Source organism: Gracilinanus agilis, chromosome 4 (assembly GCF_016433145.1).
Source record: "Gracilinanus agilis isolate LMUSP501 chromosome 4, AgileGrace, whole genome shotgun sequence".
NCBI classification, from domain to species: domain Eukaryota; kingdom Metazoa; phylum Chordata; class Mammalia; order Didelphimorphia; family Didelphidae; genus Gracilinanus; species Gracilinanus agilis.
In genome coordinates, this window is record NC_058133.1 from 227344861 (window position 1) to 227362217 (window position 17357).

The 17357-nt window shown below is 38.7% G+C and overlaps 1 protein-coding gene across 1 annotated transcript in view; it reads left to right on the forward strand.

Moving 5' to 3' along the window:
- The first annotated feature begins 8402 nt into the window (after window positions 1-8402).
- Window positions 8403-17357, forward strand: part of NPLOC4 (NPL4 homolog, ubiquitin recognition factor) — a 60765-nt gene continuing 51810 nt past the window's right edge. Inside the window, exons 1-3 of the mRNA XM_044672747.1 lie at window positions 8403-8448; window positions 11942-12022; window positions 15153-15265. Coding sequence (XP_044528682.1) covers window positions 8434-8448; window positions 11942-12022; window positions 15153-15265 — 209 coding nt within the window. The 5' untranslated portion in view covers window positions 8403-8433. The remainder of the gene's footprint in view (window positions 8449-11941; window positions 12023-15152; window positions 15266-17357) is intronic.

The window sequence follows — 17357 nt, forward strand, 5'->3', positions numbered from 1 at the left end:
TTCCTCCTGTGAAATCGGTAGATGAGGACAATTTGTGCGAATAGCCATGAAGGTGGCACCATGAAGCACTTAGAACTTGGTCAGACATTGGAGAAGCCAAGGTCATCCACCACATCCTGGGCCAACACTAGCTATCCTGATTTTTGTCTAGCCACTGGATTTTGATGGCTCTGGGAAAGAAAGTGAGACTGATAACTCTGTACAATCTGCCTCACTTAAATCCAATTCATGTGCAAGTTAAGACATCACCCTAGAAGTGAGCACAAGAATGAAAAACAAGGACATCAGAAACAAATGTTAAAAAATTGGGAGATTTCAGGTTTAGAACTGGGAAGATTATTTATTCGCTACTTGTGAATCACCTGATCTACTATTCCATTCAAATATATTCACTGTAGAAGACAGAAGACAGTACTTAGAAACTGATCTATGTTGCTATATGACATAAAGGATAGAGCTCTAGATTTAGAGTTAGGAAGATCTAAATTCAAATCCTGCCTCAGATAAATTATTAGCTATATAACAGGGCAAATTGCTTAACCTATTTCCTTATCTCTAAAATGGGGATAGCAATAGCACTTATTTCACAGGGTTGTTTTGAGGATTAAATGAGTAAATAATATGTATACATATAATATTTATATGTACATAATATTTATTTTAATAACAAATTTCCTCATGAATTTTCCAAAGTCATATGATTGATATTGTTTCTCTCTCTTCTTCCCATCCCCTTCCCGGAGTTGGCAAGCAATTCAGTCTGGGTTATACAAGTATTATCACACAAAACATATATATAAAATATTTATATTTTATACATATATAACATATATGTAATAAAGCATATATATCACATATTTTATATAAATATATACAATATACATATTTTATACAAGATATTTATAAAGCACTTTGCAGATTTTAAAGTGTTATATAAATGCTAGCTATATACCACTTACAGAGGAGAAATTGTTATTCAGTAAATAGGGACTGGCAACAAGGAAACTGAGTAGAGTATACAAGTCAGAAAAAGATGATTCACTTATAAGGAGGATCAAAGCTGTTAAGTCCCTTAGGGCAGAGAAAAGAACCAAATGCATAGGGTGGACTGAAGCTAGGTCCCCAGAAAATACCACCTATGAGAGAAATTGAAGGTATATATAGCCTTGTTGAAGGACCCCACAAATCTGTCTATAAATATTTTTATGGGCCAGAACTATGTTCCCCTGGGGGAGTACCATTAAAAATAAGGTTCATTCTTGTGATCAACTGATTGCAGAATTCTCAGGCCTCTGACTTAAAGAAGTAGAAAGTTTTGATGGAAAGCCTCAGGAGACAAGCTGGACAGGGGGTTGAAAGTCCTGGCAGCCTGATATCACAAAGCAAGCATTCCTACCAAGGAGGTATATCTAGGGAGATAGAATATTCGGCCTGGAGTGAGGAAGGCTTTTTCCTGAAATTTAAATCTGGCCTCACACTTATTAGCTGTGCAATTCTGGGCTAGTCATTTAACTCTTTTTACCTCAGTTTCCTCATCTGTAAAATGAGCTAGAGAAGGAAATGGCAAACCACTCCAGTATCTTGGCCAAGAAAACCCCAAAAGGAGTCGTGAAGAGTCAGACACAACTAAAACGACTGAACGAAGATACCTAGCTCCCACAGGAATCAGATGCTTCATTTGGTCATTCTATTATTTAGCTTGGAAGAGAAAAGTCCTTAGTGGGTGATCCAGAACTGGTCTTCAGAGGAGCCTAAGGATGAGGATTTAGTCAGACTTTAATGAATGAGTAGAGTTATGGCATAGAGTCTGGACACAAATGCAGCCTTTACGGTTCTCAAGACCTGAAGGACATCATTTTTACCACTTTTTGAACATAGTTGAGTTATAGGGTGAATGTACCACTGAAAAGAGGGATTGTCATCAAGAAGGCCCAATCTTGACTAACTTTGCAATATCTTTTCGTGTAAAGGTCATGAAAAAATAGCAAAGATATCACACTATGAATAGACTCAAAAGCCCCAAATCTTTGAGAGATGGAACCATGGACAAAACCACACTAGCTAGAGTGTGGTTCCATTAGAGAATGGAGACCATGAATATTATACACAAACCATACCACCAGAAGATAAGCAGAGGGACGGATCCACCAACTATTGCAATTGCAGAGAGAGGGTCAAAGCTAAATTGGACATACTCATGAATAGATGTACTTGTGCAATTTTAGTGTTTCCAGGACTTGAACTGGGATATAGAAGATGGGGACAGGGAAGAAGGTCATTTTGGACCCTGAAAACACTGAACATGACTTCATTATTAAAATCCCTTATGTGCCCATTCTACATAGACTCATAGGACCCCACACAGAAGAGCTGGTGAAGATTGAAGATGAGTAATATACTTCTGTCTTAGAGAGTGGAATACAAAGGGCTATCATTTCCTAGTTAAAATGTGAAATCAAGCTTAGTGGTCTACCAATAATGTGAATATATAGAGAAATATTTACATGTCTATATTTAATATATAATATGTACTCTATTATATATCTATAATATATTCATGAATATATGTCTATATCTAATATTTATATTATATATTTTTATGTGAGATATTTATAAAGCACTTTGCAGATCTTAAAGTACTATATAAATGCTAATTATACAAGTCTTGTGTTGTTTAGTTGCTTTTCAGTTGTGTCCAACTCTTTGTGAACCCTTTTGGAGTTTTCATGGCAGATATACTAGAGTGGTTTGCCATTTCCTTCTCCAACTCATTTTACAGATGAAGAAACTGAGGCAAACAGAATTAAGTGTCCTGCCCAGGGTCACAGAACTAATAGGTGTCTGAGGCCAGCTTTGAACTTTGGAAGATGAATCTTCCTGATTCCAGACCTAGCACTCTATGCTCTGTGCCAACGAGCAGAAATTGTTGATCTGTAGAGGCCTTAATAATTAAAGAGAGCCCAACATCTAGGAAACTAAATGGAATATTTAAGTCAGAAAAAGACATTTATCTTTAAGGCAGGTCAAGGAGGAGTTTTCCTCTTTTGTGGAAACCAGGAAAACATTTTCTCTTCTTCAATCCTTGCTAAATTTTCCCCATTCTCCATAATCTCTCAAAGGCAGAAGAAGTCAGATTTTATCAGCCATTTCTTTCCCTGCCCTAGGATAGAAGAAGGTTATCTGGGCATGGATTTGATACGTGCTGTTTTATTTTCCTTACTTATTTTGGATATCAACTCATTATTAGCCACGTTTAGTCCATTGGTAGAGAAGCAAAATAAGCCAAATGGTGGAGGCAATGAAGATGAATGGAAAGATATGACTCTCCATAGACTCTCCATAGACTGCTGGACTTTGAACCAAAGAACCACAATAGCTGAGTATACTATGGCTAAGAAGTCAAGCTTCCCAGACTAATAAAATGCAAGGGAAACTGAAGAAATGGTTATGCATGGGGCTAGATGACAATGATGATGACTAATGTAATGAGTACCTTGCATGTAGGCGCATGCTCTTTGACACACTTTTTAATTTTCGTATACTTTAAATGCTTTTGTTTTCAGTATTACCTTCATGCTTATATGCTTTTGTGCTAGAATCATTTCTATTTTGTAGATATATTTATCCATTTAAATGTACATAATTTTGTTTGTGCATATATTGCTCTATGTATATTTTGCTTTTCTGTAAGCCTACTGACATTATTGCTTTATTTCTGCTTTGTTATGACACATATTTGGGCAGCTAAGTGGTCATAGAATGCCAGGCCTGTAGCCAGGATTACTCTTCTGAAGTCAAAGCTGACCTTGGACACTTACTAGCTGTGTGACCATGGCCAAGTCAAAGTTCAAATCTGAACTAAAATACTTATATGACCTGGACAAGTCTCTCTTTGTCTCTGTCTCTGTTTCTGTCTCTCCCCCTTATCCTTTTTCTCTCTCTTTAAAAAAAAATCCTAGAATCTTATAAAAATATAAAATAAATATAAAAAATAAAATAATAAGAAATAAAATAAAAATATAAAAATACAGAATTGTTTCCAAGGCAAAAGAGCATTATCGGCTAGGCAATGAGAGTTCAGTGAATTGCTTAGGGTCATACAGATAATATCTGAGGCTAGATCTGAACTCAGGACCTCCTATCTCTAGATCTAGCTCTTTATCCACTGAGCTTCTTTACTTCCATTTCCTCAGTTTAAGTCCTTTGCAAGGGTTAAAATACTATATAAATGCTATGATGACAATAGAAATATAATTCTAGATATTGAACATATTGTGACTGATTTTACAAAGATCCATAATATTTCTAACCCTAGGAAAGAATATAATAAATAGATTTACCAGCACTTAAGCTGTATGAGCTAGTGACTGAAAGCTCAATTCTTCCTCTCCCTGGGAATATAAGATGAGGTAGTAGTGGGGCAGCCAGGTGGCATAGGCGATAGAGTAGTGATGGTGAACCTATGGCATGGGTGTGAAAGGTGGCAAGCAGAGCACTCTGTGGGCTCTCAGCCACTTCCCACCCCCCTAAGAGTTCATTACTAGAAAGGCAGAGGGACTTGGGCAGAGCTACTCCCCTCCCCCTCTCCACCATGCCTGATGACATTTTTTCACGTCACTGGTTCCTCTGCTGAGCAGCCCAACGGGAATGCTTCCTCCTTCCCCTGTGTGGAGTAAGGGGGTAGGGTATGCCCAGCACTCAGTTTGGGGGGTGGGGAGAAGCATGGTACTCTGTGGGGGGGGATGGGCACAGAACTGGGTCTGAGGTGTGGTGGGGGTGGGGCCTGGCACTCCATTTCTAAAAGATTTGCCATCACTGGTGAACTAGAGCATCAGGCTTGGAGTTGAGAGGACTGACTTGGGTTCAAATCTGACCTCAGCCCTTCCTAGTTGTGTGACTTTGGGCAAATCACTTAACCCCATTTGTCTAGCCTTTGCCCTTTTGTCTTAGGTTTATTATTAAGACAGAAAGGAAGTGTAAAAAAAACGTTATTTGTTTTACTCTTCTGGGAGGAAAGAGTAATCAGTGTCTTACTCAAGTAGATGGCACCAGAGGTAAACCAGTGTTAAAGTTAGTCTGGGTCATCTCAGGGAGCGCCAGCCTCAGGAATGACTTAGCTGTCTGTTTATTAGTAATGACCTCCTTATAGCCTTATCTATCACTTTATCTCCTAGTTCACTTTGACTTTTTCCCATAGAATCTTTTTTTTTTTCCAATTACTCATTCTTTCAAAGCTTTATTTGCTTTCTGTTTTTCAATCGTTTGCTTTTTTTTTTTTTAAACTCTTTCCTTCAATCTTAGAATCAATACTTTGTATTGGTTCCAAGGCAGAAGAGCAGTAAGGGCTAGACAATGGGAATTAAGTAATTTGCCTGGTCACCTGGCTAGGAAGTATCTGAGGCCAGATTTGAAACTATGAACTCCTGTCTCTAGGCCTGGCTCTCAATCCACTGAGCCACCCAGCTGCCCTTCAGTCATTTGCTTTTAAAGAAGCTAGTTATGGGGCAGCTGGGTAGCTCAGTGGATTGAGAGCCAGACCTAGAGACGGGAGGTCCTAGGTTCAAATCTGGCCTCAGACACTTCCCAGCTGTGTGACTCTGGGCAAGTCACTTGACCCCCATTGCCTACCCTTACCATTCTTCCACCTATAAGTCAATACATAGAAGTTAAGGGTTTAAAATTAAAAAAAAAAAATTAAAAAAAAAAATAAAGAAGCTAGTTACTCCCAACCAATGTATTTGTTGATTGTATCTTGGGCGCTAGTGTATGACCTTTGAAAGGGTGGGGGTGGAGGGTAGAAAGGATTAAAAACCACTCTAGGGATGGCTAACAGTTAGATTTGGCAACTTTAATGTGTATATATATATATATAATTTTTTTTACATATATATACACATACATAATAGTCATAAAAATCTCTTTGGTTAGTCTCAAACCCTCAGAAAGAGAAAATGATAACAAAAGAAAAAATATATATGTATATTATAATTCTTCCCAAAGCAGGAAAAAGAATAAGGGAATCTAAATGAATTGATCGAAGACTAAGTTATGAATAAACGTTTTTACATGATAGGAAGAAACACTGATGAGGTGGTGGCTGGCAGACTAATTTTCTTCTTCCTGGCTAGAGGCTAAAGACCCCTCCTCTCCTTATGCCTCCCTAAGCCAGTGATGGTGAACTTTTTAGAGACAGAATGCTGGGCTGCTCCACCCCCACCCCCACCCCAGGGGAGGGAGAAAACTCTCCTATTGGGCTGCTGGGCAGAGGGGCAGGTGAAGTGATGAATGTCCTCAGTGAGTGTGGAAAGGGGAGCAGAGTGGCCTGAGTGCTCTGCTCTCTTCCAGCTCTGATGCCTGTGAGTCGCCCACCTTACTCCACTGTGTACTTCCACTGGGCTGCTGGGCAGAGGGGTGAGGATGTGAAAAGATGTCTGGCATGATGGAGAGGGGGAGGGGAGCAGCTCCACCAGAGTCTCTCTGCTTTTCTAGTAATGAAATCTGGGGGTAAGGAGGGAGGGCAAGGCTTGTGCTCTGTGTGCCAACTTTGGTGTCTGTTCCATAGGTTTGTCATCACTACCCTAAGCCCTAACAATTAAGAAAAGGAAAAAGGTGATAATTAGAGGAGTAATTAATGCCTTTGGGGACTTAGGAGTGGATTTGGGAAAGAGTAGCTCCTTCATCTCCTAAGGAAGACAGAAAAAAAGTAGAAATTTGGTTTTTCTCTTCACCAAAATTTCACCCATTAGAATTCCACCCTGCAAGAAGCTGAGGCAAAGAGGGTTGAGTGATGTGGAATTTAGCTGCAGAATATCTTCCAATGGTTCCCAGAGCCAAATATTGCTTGAGGGCAAACATACCCCTCCCCAATCTTTCCCTGCCTCTGATCACCTGTTCCCAGGCTATGGACTTTTGGTTGTTATTTAAAACAACCTGTGTAACCCCTTCTCAAGGTTGTGCCTCTCCAATATATTTATACTCCATTTCCTCCATTTCTCAATGATATCCCAGTACTTTAGTACAGTGAGGGACCCTATATTATAATCTTCTTGTGTCCATTAAAGACCCTTTTATAATTACTACTTAGGTAGTTTTATGTATTCAAGTTGACAGTGACTTGACCAGGGTCACAGCTATTAAGTGTCTGAGGCCAGCTTTGAACTCAGGAATATGAGTTTCCCTGACTCTAGGCCTGGCACTGTAATGATTTTTTATTTATCTAGTAATGTAGCTGCTTGTTGCTATTTAGTCATGTCCTGCTCTTTATGACCCCATTTTGGGGTTTTCTTGGCAAAGGTATTTGGGGTGGTTTGCCATTTCCTTCTCCAGCTCATTTGACAGATGAGGAAACTGAGACAAAGAGGGTTAAGAGACTTAACCAGGGTCACACAGCCAGTAAGAGGCTGGAATTGAACTCCTAAAGATGTCTTTCTGATTCAAAGCCCACAAATGCTCACTATAGTTTACTTTGTATATATTTGAGGCGTCTCCCCACCCATTATATTGTAAAATTCTTGAGGGCAGAGATTGTATGCTTAGCTTTGTCCCTGGCACATAGTAGGCATTTAATGGAAGATTGATTACTTCCTCTTTGAATTCCTAAGCACTTTATATTTTTCTTATGCAGTTATCATGTTTTATGTTTTTTTAAATCTTATTTAAACCCTTACCTTCCATCTTGGAATCAGTACTGTGTATTGGTTCCAATGCAGAAGAGTGGTAAAGGCTGGGCAATGGGGGTTAAGTGACTTGGCCAGGATCGCAGTTAGGAAGTGGCTGAGGACCAGATTTGAATCTATGAACTCCCGTCTCTAGGCCTTGCTCTCAATCTACTGAGCTACCCAGCTGCCTCTCTCATGATCTGTCTTGAAATATACTTGTGAACATGCCTTAATTTCATTTTTTACCCAGTAAATTTCTCGAGATAAAAACAATTATTTATTGAGAGCCAGGCTCTAGGTTGTAATGAAATCGTTTTTGCCCACAGGGGGTTTATCTTCTAAACTTTATCTAGGAGACAAGCCTCGGGTTGCCTTTCCTAATGTGGGCAGTACCGTTGGGGGGTAGAAGTGGGTCTGGAGGGGGGTGGAGGGGAAAGTTTCAGGACAGCTCCCAGGGACCCAGAGAAGCGCAGACGTGGGAAGGTGGCGGGGGAGGGGTGGCGTCTGGGACCTTCCCGCGGTGGAAGCCGGAACCTTGTTTCCGGCTCTGCGTGTCTAGGGGAGCGCGTTGAGCGTGGCACCGGCACGTCGGCTTCAGGCTGCGGCCGGGCGGGCGGAGCTGGAGCGGCGGCCGTGGCTGCGGAGCGGTCGGAGGAGTGAGGCCGGAGCCAAGGCTAGAACCGGAGCTGCGGCTGCGGGCCACTCGGGGCGGCGGGCGGCGGCGGCGGTGGCGGTGGGGGCCGGGTGCCGGGGCCCGGAGACGGCAGAAGCGGCCATGGCCGAGAGCATCGTGAGTCAGTTCCCCGCGGGCCGGCCGGTGCGGGCTGGGAGGGCGAGCCGAGTGGGGCGCCTCCAAGATGAGGCAGCAGATTTCACCGCCGAGGCCTGCGGGGCGTGGACCCAAGTCTCCCTGGCCTCCTGGCACTCGGGCCTTCCGGCGTCCCCCCTTCCTGGCCCTGCCATCTGGGCACTTACCTCGGCCCTCCTTGGGACGTAGTCTCAGAGGGTCTTAAAGAGAGTCAGTCTGCCTTGGGGAACACCCCGACTTTGGAGGCCGGGAAAGGAAAAGTCCCAAATTGAGAGAGATCCCCCTTTCCCTACACTCCAGAGCAGTGGCCGGAATCCAACCCCCTCTCTTCCATCACCTCCCTTTTTCTCCTTTCTGCCCCTCTTCCCCCACCCCCTTTTCTTTCTTATAAATTCCAAGGACTAGAGTAGCCACAAATAAGGACACCACAGAAAAAACTCCCTCCTCTCCAGAGGAGGTTCAGGACAAAAGTCTAGCAATGTTACATTTAAAAAATTTTTCAAGAAAAGCTTGCTAAATGCTTGTCTAAAAGGAATGTGGCAAAAGAAATTTAATTTTCTTTTCTTGACTTGTGCTAAGGAAATCAGACTTCACCGCCCCTTAATACCTTGAAGCAAAATCAAATCTTTATCAAAAAACATAGAAAGTGATTGTTTCGTAGGCTGCGATAAGTTTTAAGTGCTTTAACAAAGAAACGAATGTTTCAGAAAGATTAGAAGGGATGATTTGGGGCAGTAACATTTTGGTGGTAAAGAATGAGAAGGGAAGTAGCTGTGGAGTGATGAGTGATGGCTGGGCTTGGGGATGGCTCTTCTTGCACCTGCTGTTTGGGCAACTCTTCAGGGTGAAGCCGGCACTCCCTAGATATCTCTATGTTGAGCCAAACTTCTTGGTTCTAGACTTTTCACTAAACAATACTGCCACTATTTAAGTTTATGTTTTATGGCACCAGATTCACTGGTGTTTCTATCTTGAGGGAGGGAGGGAGGGAAGGAATGATATAAGAAAAAAATTGAAAAGAAAATATCCGTGCTTTTAAATGTAAGGTTGCAGAAATAAAAAAGGTGGCAAAAATAAAGTGACTTGGAGCTAGAAATTGGTTAGGGATTGTTGGTCGTTCAAAGCTGCATTACCTTCTATTTACAGTAAAACTTAAACCCTTCAGACCATTTGGGGTAAGAGTGGGCAGATCTTGTTTCAGAGTTCTTAAGTCTAGTGATAGCGAGAAAAAGACAACTAACCACATACGACATTTTTGAAATACATTAATCTTTTTGGGGAAAAATTGAATTTAGATATTGAGTATTTTTGAGATCATCTAGATATTATTCTGAGAAAGGATACATAGGCTTCATCATATTGCTGAAAGGATATGTGACCCCCCCCAAAAAAAAGTTGAACCCCCAAGAATATTGATTCAAAACATTGTTTCTGTGAAGTTGGGGATTGTAGTTATTCCTGTTTTATAGTTGGAGAAATTTTGTAGTTAATACAAAATGTAGTTATACACTCAAGTCTATATTTACTAGAACTAGTATAAATTAGTTTTGTCTTTTGTTGCCAGAAAACTTGAGATTGGTTTGGCAGTAGATACTGTTTAAGATAATCAAATCAGAATAATTTCTTTAGTTTGAGGAACTATTTTAGAAATCTGGGATTCAGTCTCTTAGAGAAGAAATAAATTACCTTGTGTTTTTTAAGCAGAATTGATTTAATTTTAATATTCCTAATTATTGTAGGACAGCAAGCAGCTGAATAGTTTTTCTAGCTAAATCTTGGTTTTTAGAGATAGAAGATTCAAATATTAATGGAAATGTTTTTATAAATATGTATATGCTTTACTTTGAAATATTACTTTTAAATGTGGAGACATTACAGAAATCTGAATTTATATGTAAGATGGACAATCTAAAAATTAAAAGGGTTTAGGAATAAGCAGGCAAACTTAATTTTTTTCTAAACTTTTAATGAATGGAATGTACACAGAAATAAACTGCTTTAAACCTATAAATTGATGACAAATTTTTCAGACAAAAGTTTTTGTTTTATTAGACAAAAAAGACATACCACTGTTATAGTATAATGAGCCCTGCACTTGGAATCAGGACTTGAATTTGAATTGAGTCTTCTACTTATCTGTAACCTTGAAAAAAAGGTCATTTCAATTCTCTAAGTCCAGAGTGAGGAGTTAGATTAGATCTTTAGGATTCCTTCCTATGCCAAATCCTGTGATCCTTTGTTTTAGGAGGACATGAATTAGTCTTGATGAATTCCATCCCAGAATGTGTCAAGTTTAGAGAGTCATGAGCCAGTGGGTTGCTTTGCCATGTAATAGTGGAAATGATTTTTAACAGATCATACATTTCTCAAAGGAGTTTGTACTTTTTGTAATAAACACTTCAGTAAATGCTGAGAAAAATAACCATAGGCGAAGTACTTTCTGGCAATCTGTTGTTACATGGACAGTTTCTGTTCTTCATATGGTTAAAACAGCATTTATTTTTCCACAATATTGTCCTTCTCTTTCAACAGCACTCTTTGAATGAAGCACAATAGCTGATTCAAATGAAAAATTTTAATCCTTTTAGAAAGGGATGACCTCTGTCAGTGGACAAACATATATACTTCCCAACCTACCCTGTACCTGATTTTTTAGGCTTGATATAAAAAGTATAGAGGCAGTGTGCTAAGTGAATATAGCTCAGAAGATGTGAGCTCAAGTGCTACCTCTGCCATTTATTGGTTATGTGACCCTGGGCAAATCACCCAATCTTTCAGTGCCCCAGTCAACTCCCTAAAACTAAGTTGTCTACATTGGAGAGGGAGTTTTCTCTTTGGAGATTCCCTATACTAGTGAAATAATAGGCTTCTACTCCAATAAAAATGCATTGTTTTCTCTATTATGGCACAGGACTGTATTTCTTAATTCTTTTGCACTGATTACCAAGGATTAGTGGTAGTTTGATTTCTTGTACTACAGGTCAGTGCTTTTGTGGAAGGATTCCAGAATCAAGTGAATTCTGTTTTAGGACTTTGAATCTTTTTTCAGTGATGATACGTGTTTTCTTTCATTAATAAATCTCAAAGGCTCAGGATAAAAATAATCCCACTGTCCCAGATCTAGTCTTTTATAATTCCTAAAATGCAAGCTGTGTTATTCAGCACGGAACATAAAATCATTGCTCTTTTCAAAATAATCTTAAATTTGCAAGTCAGGGCTATGCTTTTAGATAACATGACTTTACCTGATGATGATTGCAAATCTTTCTTTTCACCATTTTATCTTCTAGAAAGAATTGATTTGGTATTGAGAAGGGGAAAAAAAAGTATGATCCATGACTTCTGAAGTTTCTGTGACAGGCTTTGTTTTAGTGCTGAAAAGCTACTGTCATTTTTGTCTCAACCAGATAATGGGACCTGACATAGAAACTTTATGTTTCTTCTCAGTAACTCCTTTTTGTTTCATTTTTAACAGATAATCCGTGTCCAGTCACCAGAGGGGGTGAAGCGGATCACTGCAACAAAGAGAGAAACAGCTGCAACATTTTTGAAAAAGGTATTTGTGATTTTTGGAGTTTACCTTTCAGCAGTTTATCTTTTTCCCCTAGCTGTCCACCTCCCTACCCTGACCCCAAACTTCCCCATTTCTCCTCACTCACTTCTCCCCCACTCTTGAGTTGTAGTTGGGTCAGTATTCTATAAGATCTTGGGGTTGGGTTTGTAGTAAAACTGGTTGACCCTTGGGACCTTTGAAGACAAATTGCTGGTGAGAAACTATTAAACATTTTTCAAAAGTAAGATACTTAACTTAAAACTATTTCTCTTTGTTGATGATGCTCTTTATTGCCTACTCACATGGTATAAGCAGTTTGAATATATAAACAGTATGAATAAAAAAGGCCATAAAATAGTAACTATAAGGCTCTAAGGAGTCTTGGAAAATTTTTAAATTCCTTTTTGCTTTTTTAACTTGAGTAATAGACACTAGCAATTTTTAGAAGTGTGAGATGATACTGGTGCTCTGTGTAAGATCTCTTCATAGACTATATGAGTGAGATAAAAGATTGAACTGAAGTAAAGTGACTTAATTAAAAGGGTTGTAAGGGAGAATATGAACTAGAAATATGAGGAATACATTGAATTAATTCTTCTTCACTTGGAATTTTTGAGGTCATAAGATTGCTACAAGCATTCTAAGATGTGACTCTTACTTGCTAGAGGTTTTGATGTTCAGTTTTAGAAACAGAATTATCAAGTACTGTGAAACAAAAAACATCAACATTTGCTTTATTTTTCTTGGGGAAAACTAGAAGACAGACCTTTGAGTTCTGCCTTTGATTTGCTAGCAGAAGAGCTTGATTCTTGATCAAGTATTGATCCCAATACTTCCCTCCTAGCAGTTTATGTTGCATCTTGCCTTTCTTGATGAGATTGCATACATAACAGCCCCAGATGTTGATAGTCTGGAGGGATTATATTGATGGGATGTGATTTGTGAGCATTGTTGTTTCTACTCTCTTCAGCAGACCATCATAGAGCACCCATTGGCCAGGTGAAATTTCCCAGAGTTATTCATAAAAATAAAGGCAGAACTGGTCTGAAACGTGCTTTTAAAGTGCATCCCATCCTGTCCCTTCAAAAAAATTGCCTTAAGAAAAGTAAGGGTAGTAAGTATTATTAACTCTTCCTATTCTATCTGTGTCACCATTTTATAAATAATCTCATTGATTAATATAAATGTCTTGTCATCTAGTCCTTAATAGCATCATACTTGATAACATTTGATAACTAGTTTAATTTTTTACTTTGTTTCACCTTGAGAATTTGATTTTTCCAACTGTGATTTAAAACAATTTTTTTTTAATATATTTCATAGACTTGTAGAGATCTTAGGGGTTATTTATTCAGCTCTTCCACTCAATTCATTAATCTCTTCTACCACATTCCTGATATTGTTTACCTTTGACTTCCCTCTCTTTGTTGAAAGTTGTTTTTAAAAGTAAAGTAAGGAGCTGGTGTAGAGGTGACCATTTGAAAAACAAAATGTGATTCTTGTGCATCTGCTATATATCTTTAGGGCAACTATTTGTAATCAACGTACAAGATGTTCTTTACATTAAAATTGTTTTTATTCTTAAAAAAAAATCAAATTTCATTATCTATTTTTGACTAAGATTTTTGTTTTTTACTACTAATGTATCCAGCTACATTAAAAGTAGAATTTTAAAATGGAAAAAACAAGTTCATCTTTACAAACTTGTTTTTAAAATACAAAATGAGAAAGGAATGCTAAGATGTTTTCCTTCCTTTAGTGTCTCTTTGCTCTAGTCCATTCTGCAAATGACTGCCAAACTAATCTTCCTAATGTACAACTTTGATCATTTACCTTTACCACCAAAAAAACCTTTCATGGTTTTCTGTTGTCTATTGAATAAACTACAACTCTATGAGCTTTACAACCAGGACCCACCAAAGTCTGGCACCCATCTTCCTTTCCAGCTTTTTCTGACAGCACTCCTCATTATGTTTTTCATGATCTATCTAAATTGGACTATTCATAATTCCCTTGAACTTGTCCCACTTCTTTATGCCTTTGCTCTGTACTTGGAATGTATTTCTCCTTCCCTGTTTCTCATCTGTTCCTGTTGAAATAATTCTCATCCCTTGAGATCCAGCCTGAGCTGACTTAGTCAGACCCAGTACTGACTGCCTCCATCAGGAAGCCTTCCATGATTTTTTTACCCAACACTGCCCCCTAGTTTAAAAATATTTTCCTTGTAATTCTCGTAGCAGTTCAGAAAGCACTCTGTAAGACACTATTAAAGCAGGAATTATGATTATTATTACTCTTTCTCTAGTAAAGTCTTATTCTAATACCTCATCATGGTTGAAGGTGACCGTGGATTCTTGAAGACTGCCAGCAAATCGTAAACTTTGGCAGGCCCTACCAAGCTGAATGGATTCAAATGGGAGCTTGGCAGTGGATTGTAGGTCTGGTATCAAAGGACCAATTTAGCAGAATTTAGAGAAACTCATTACCAGGAGATTTTTTTTTGGGAGTGGGCATGGAAGAGTAGGTGGCAGATTAGTAAAGATTGTCTATTAACAAGCAGAAGATTGAGATTTTTTTTTGTAGTGGAAGTACCTGCACTAATTAAATCATGAACACTTGAAATATTGAAGTATGATCATTATTTGACCTCTCTGTGCACTTATATTCTAATTTGTATTGTCTTATCTTCCTTGTTAAATTATAAGTTATTTGAGGATAGAAACTATTTTATTCATCTACTTTGTATATAATGGATACTTTATAAATATTGAATCAAATTGTGATTTTATCTATTCCTTTATATTTTCATTAATTTAATTGTTATTATTTTACCATATTTTCTTTGACAATCTGCATGCTTGTACAGGAGATAGGCTTCTTTCAAACTTAGTTTCTTTTCTCTAATTGATTTTGGAGTGAGCAGCATATATGTAGAAAGTGCCACCCGTATTTCAGAGGGAATTTTTTTTTAATTACTCAAAAGTTAGCAAAATAATGATCAATGATCCCAATAAATGCAGTATTTTCTGAACCTAAGAATTTAGAAAATCTGGGTGTGTTCTCATGTGGTGTGTGTGTGTGTATTTATACATATATATATGTTTATACCTTTGTTGTTTTGGATTTGTTTTAGGTTGCAAAGGAGTTTGGCTTCCAGAATAATGGTTTCTCAGTTTACATCAATAGAAACAAGACAGGAGAGATAACAGCATCACCAAACAAATCTCTTAACCTGTTAAAAATTAAGTAAGTACTCAATGGGGAGAATTTTATGTGGCCAGTGTTGTCTGCGTGAGCTAGATTCATTTGTAACTTATCTCGCCAAAGTAGTCTAGATGATTTCCTATTTACAGACCAATATATGGGCTGTCATATTTCTTGCAAGGTGTTAAGCAGTCAAACTGAGTCTGCAGTTATTCTTGAGCTAGATTTGATTGACTTGCAGTATTCTGAGAAGTATGTCATTGAGGGAAAGATTTGTAGCTTAAGTGTACTGAGATTGGATAAGCTGCACATTCAGCTTCTTAAGAACAAAAGACCTTGAACATAGTTCTTTGGGAAGAAATCAAGTCAATTAACTTTATACCTGAAGATCTCCATTGTACATGAATGCCAAAGATATGGTTTCCCCACAGGTTACTGTTTTTATTCTCAGATGGCAGAATCCTCTTGAATTTGTTGCTTCTCTTTATAGCCAGGCACCAGTGCTAATGGGGACTCCTGCTCTTCTCTCCCCCTCTTTTATTTCTGTGTAAATAGAATTAGCTCTAGCCCATTCATAGTCAAAACTCTACTTACCCTAGGCATAGAGATGATATCATCCCTACCTCCCTTAGTGGGGAGGGGAGATGAGTTACCTACACGTGACAATAAGTAACAAATTAAGAACAAGGGACTGCCCTTTGGGCAGTCCAAATCAGTGTAGAGGCTGCCATTTGTCCACTTGAATTAGAGGTGGACCCACAGGAAGTGAGGAGAGACACTCTCTCTTCAAGTATGTTGGTTACTTCCTGGTGAGGCAGTTCCCGCTTTGAACTTGGTGCTGAAGCATCTTGGCTGAGACCTCAGGCTGCTTCCACTCTGAATTGTCACATGGGTAACTTAGGTTATTAGCCTTTTAACCTTCTCTCTCCGTCCAGGCCTCTGCAGGCCTGGACTAGCCTCTCCCTCTCTCTATTTCCCTACCTTTTACCTTCCTAATTGTAAATAAACTACCTTAAACCCGATCCTGACTTGGGTCTATTTAATTATGGAATCAATCTGAATATTTTGATTGCTGGCGGCCACACTTTAAATATATATCTATAAATACCTAAAAACTCCCTCTTAAATTTCACTGTTGCTCTCTTAAGTTTTCTGGGTGTTCCCTAATCACGTTTGCAGTCTGCAGGACCCTTAAATTATTAGTACAGTTTCACAGCACTATGGGACTCCAGGGATTTCCTCCGAAGAGCACTCCATGGCATTAATTCTGTGGCTCTCGGGTGTATGTTTGGTGTTGCTACTCAGCAAACAAAATATGGGTCTAGTCTCTCAAGAAGCAGATGTTCTTTAATGAGCATTAAGATCTTTATAAGGCTTTTAAAGTACTAAACTTAGTATGAGAAACACATAAGTTTAGTGTAAATTGTAGACATCTCTAGAGCTTAGTACAGTTCCTGGCACTTAATAAGCGTTTTTTGATTGATCTTACATATAACATTACTCTGACCAATGTCTTTTTTCATGTTATTAATTTATCAGGAAACTTCATTATAACATTGCAAGAATCTGCTGTTTGGCCAGTTGTTAGAGTGCAAATTGTATAGTTAGCAGTAATCCAAGATAAGAGTCTTAGTGGCACTAATTTTCCTGAGCATCAGTTTCTTACTGGGGGACACACACACACACACACACACACACACACACACACACACACACACACACACACACACACACACACACACATTTTAAATTAAAAAATAAAATGAAACAAAAAAAACTCTTTACCTTCTATCTTAGAATTTTTGTTAAGTATCCTTTCCAAGGCAGAAGTCTGGTAAGGGCTAGGCAATTAGGGTTAAGTGACTTGTCCAGGGTCACATGGCTAGGCAGTATCTGAGGTCAAATTTGAATTCAGATGCTAATGACTCCAGGTCTGGATCTATCCACAGAGTCACCTAGCTGCCCTGGCTTTATTTACTTGCTTAAGCCTATTCTAATGGAACTAGTTGCTCCCTCATAATATTTGCCTATGTGTTTCCTGGAATTAATATATCAGTTAACTCAACAAGCATTTGTTAAGCATTTATTATATGCCACATATACAAAATAAAGTGAAAATGCTGCCCTCAAGGTA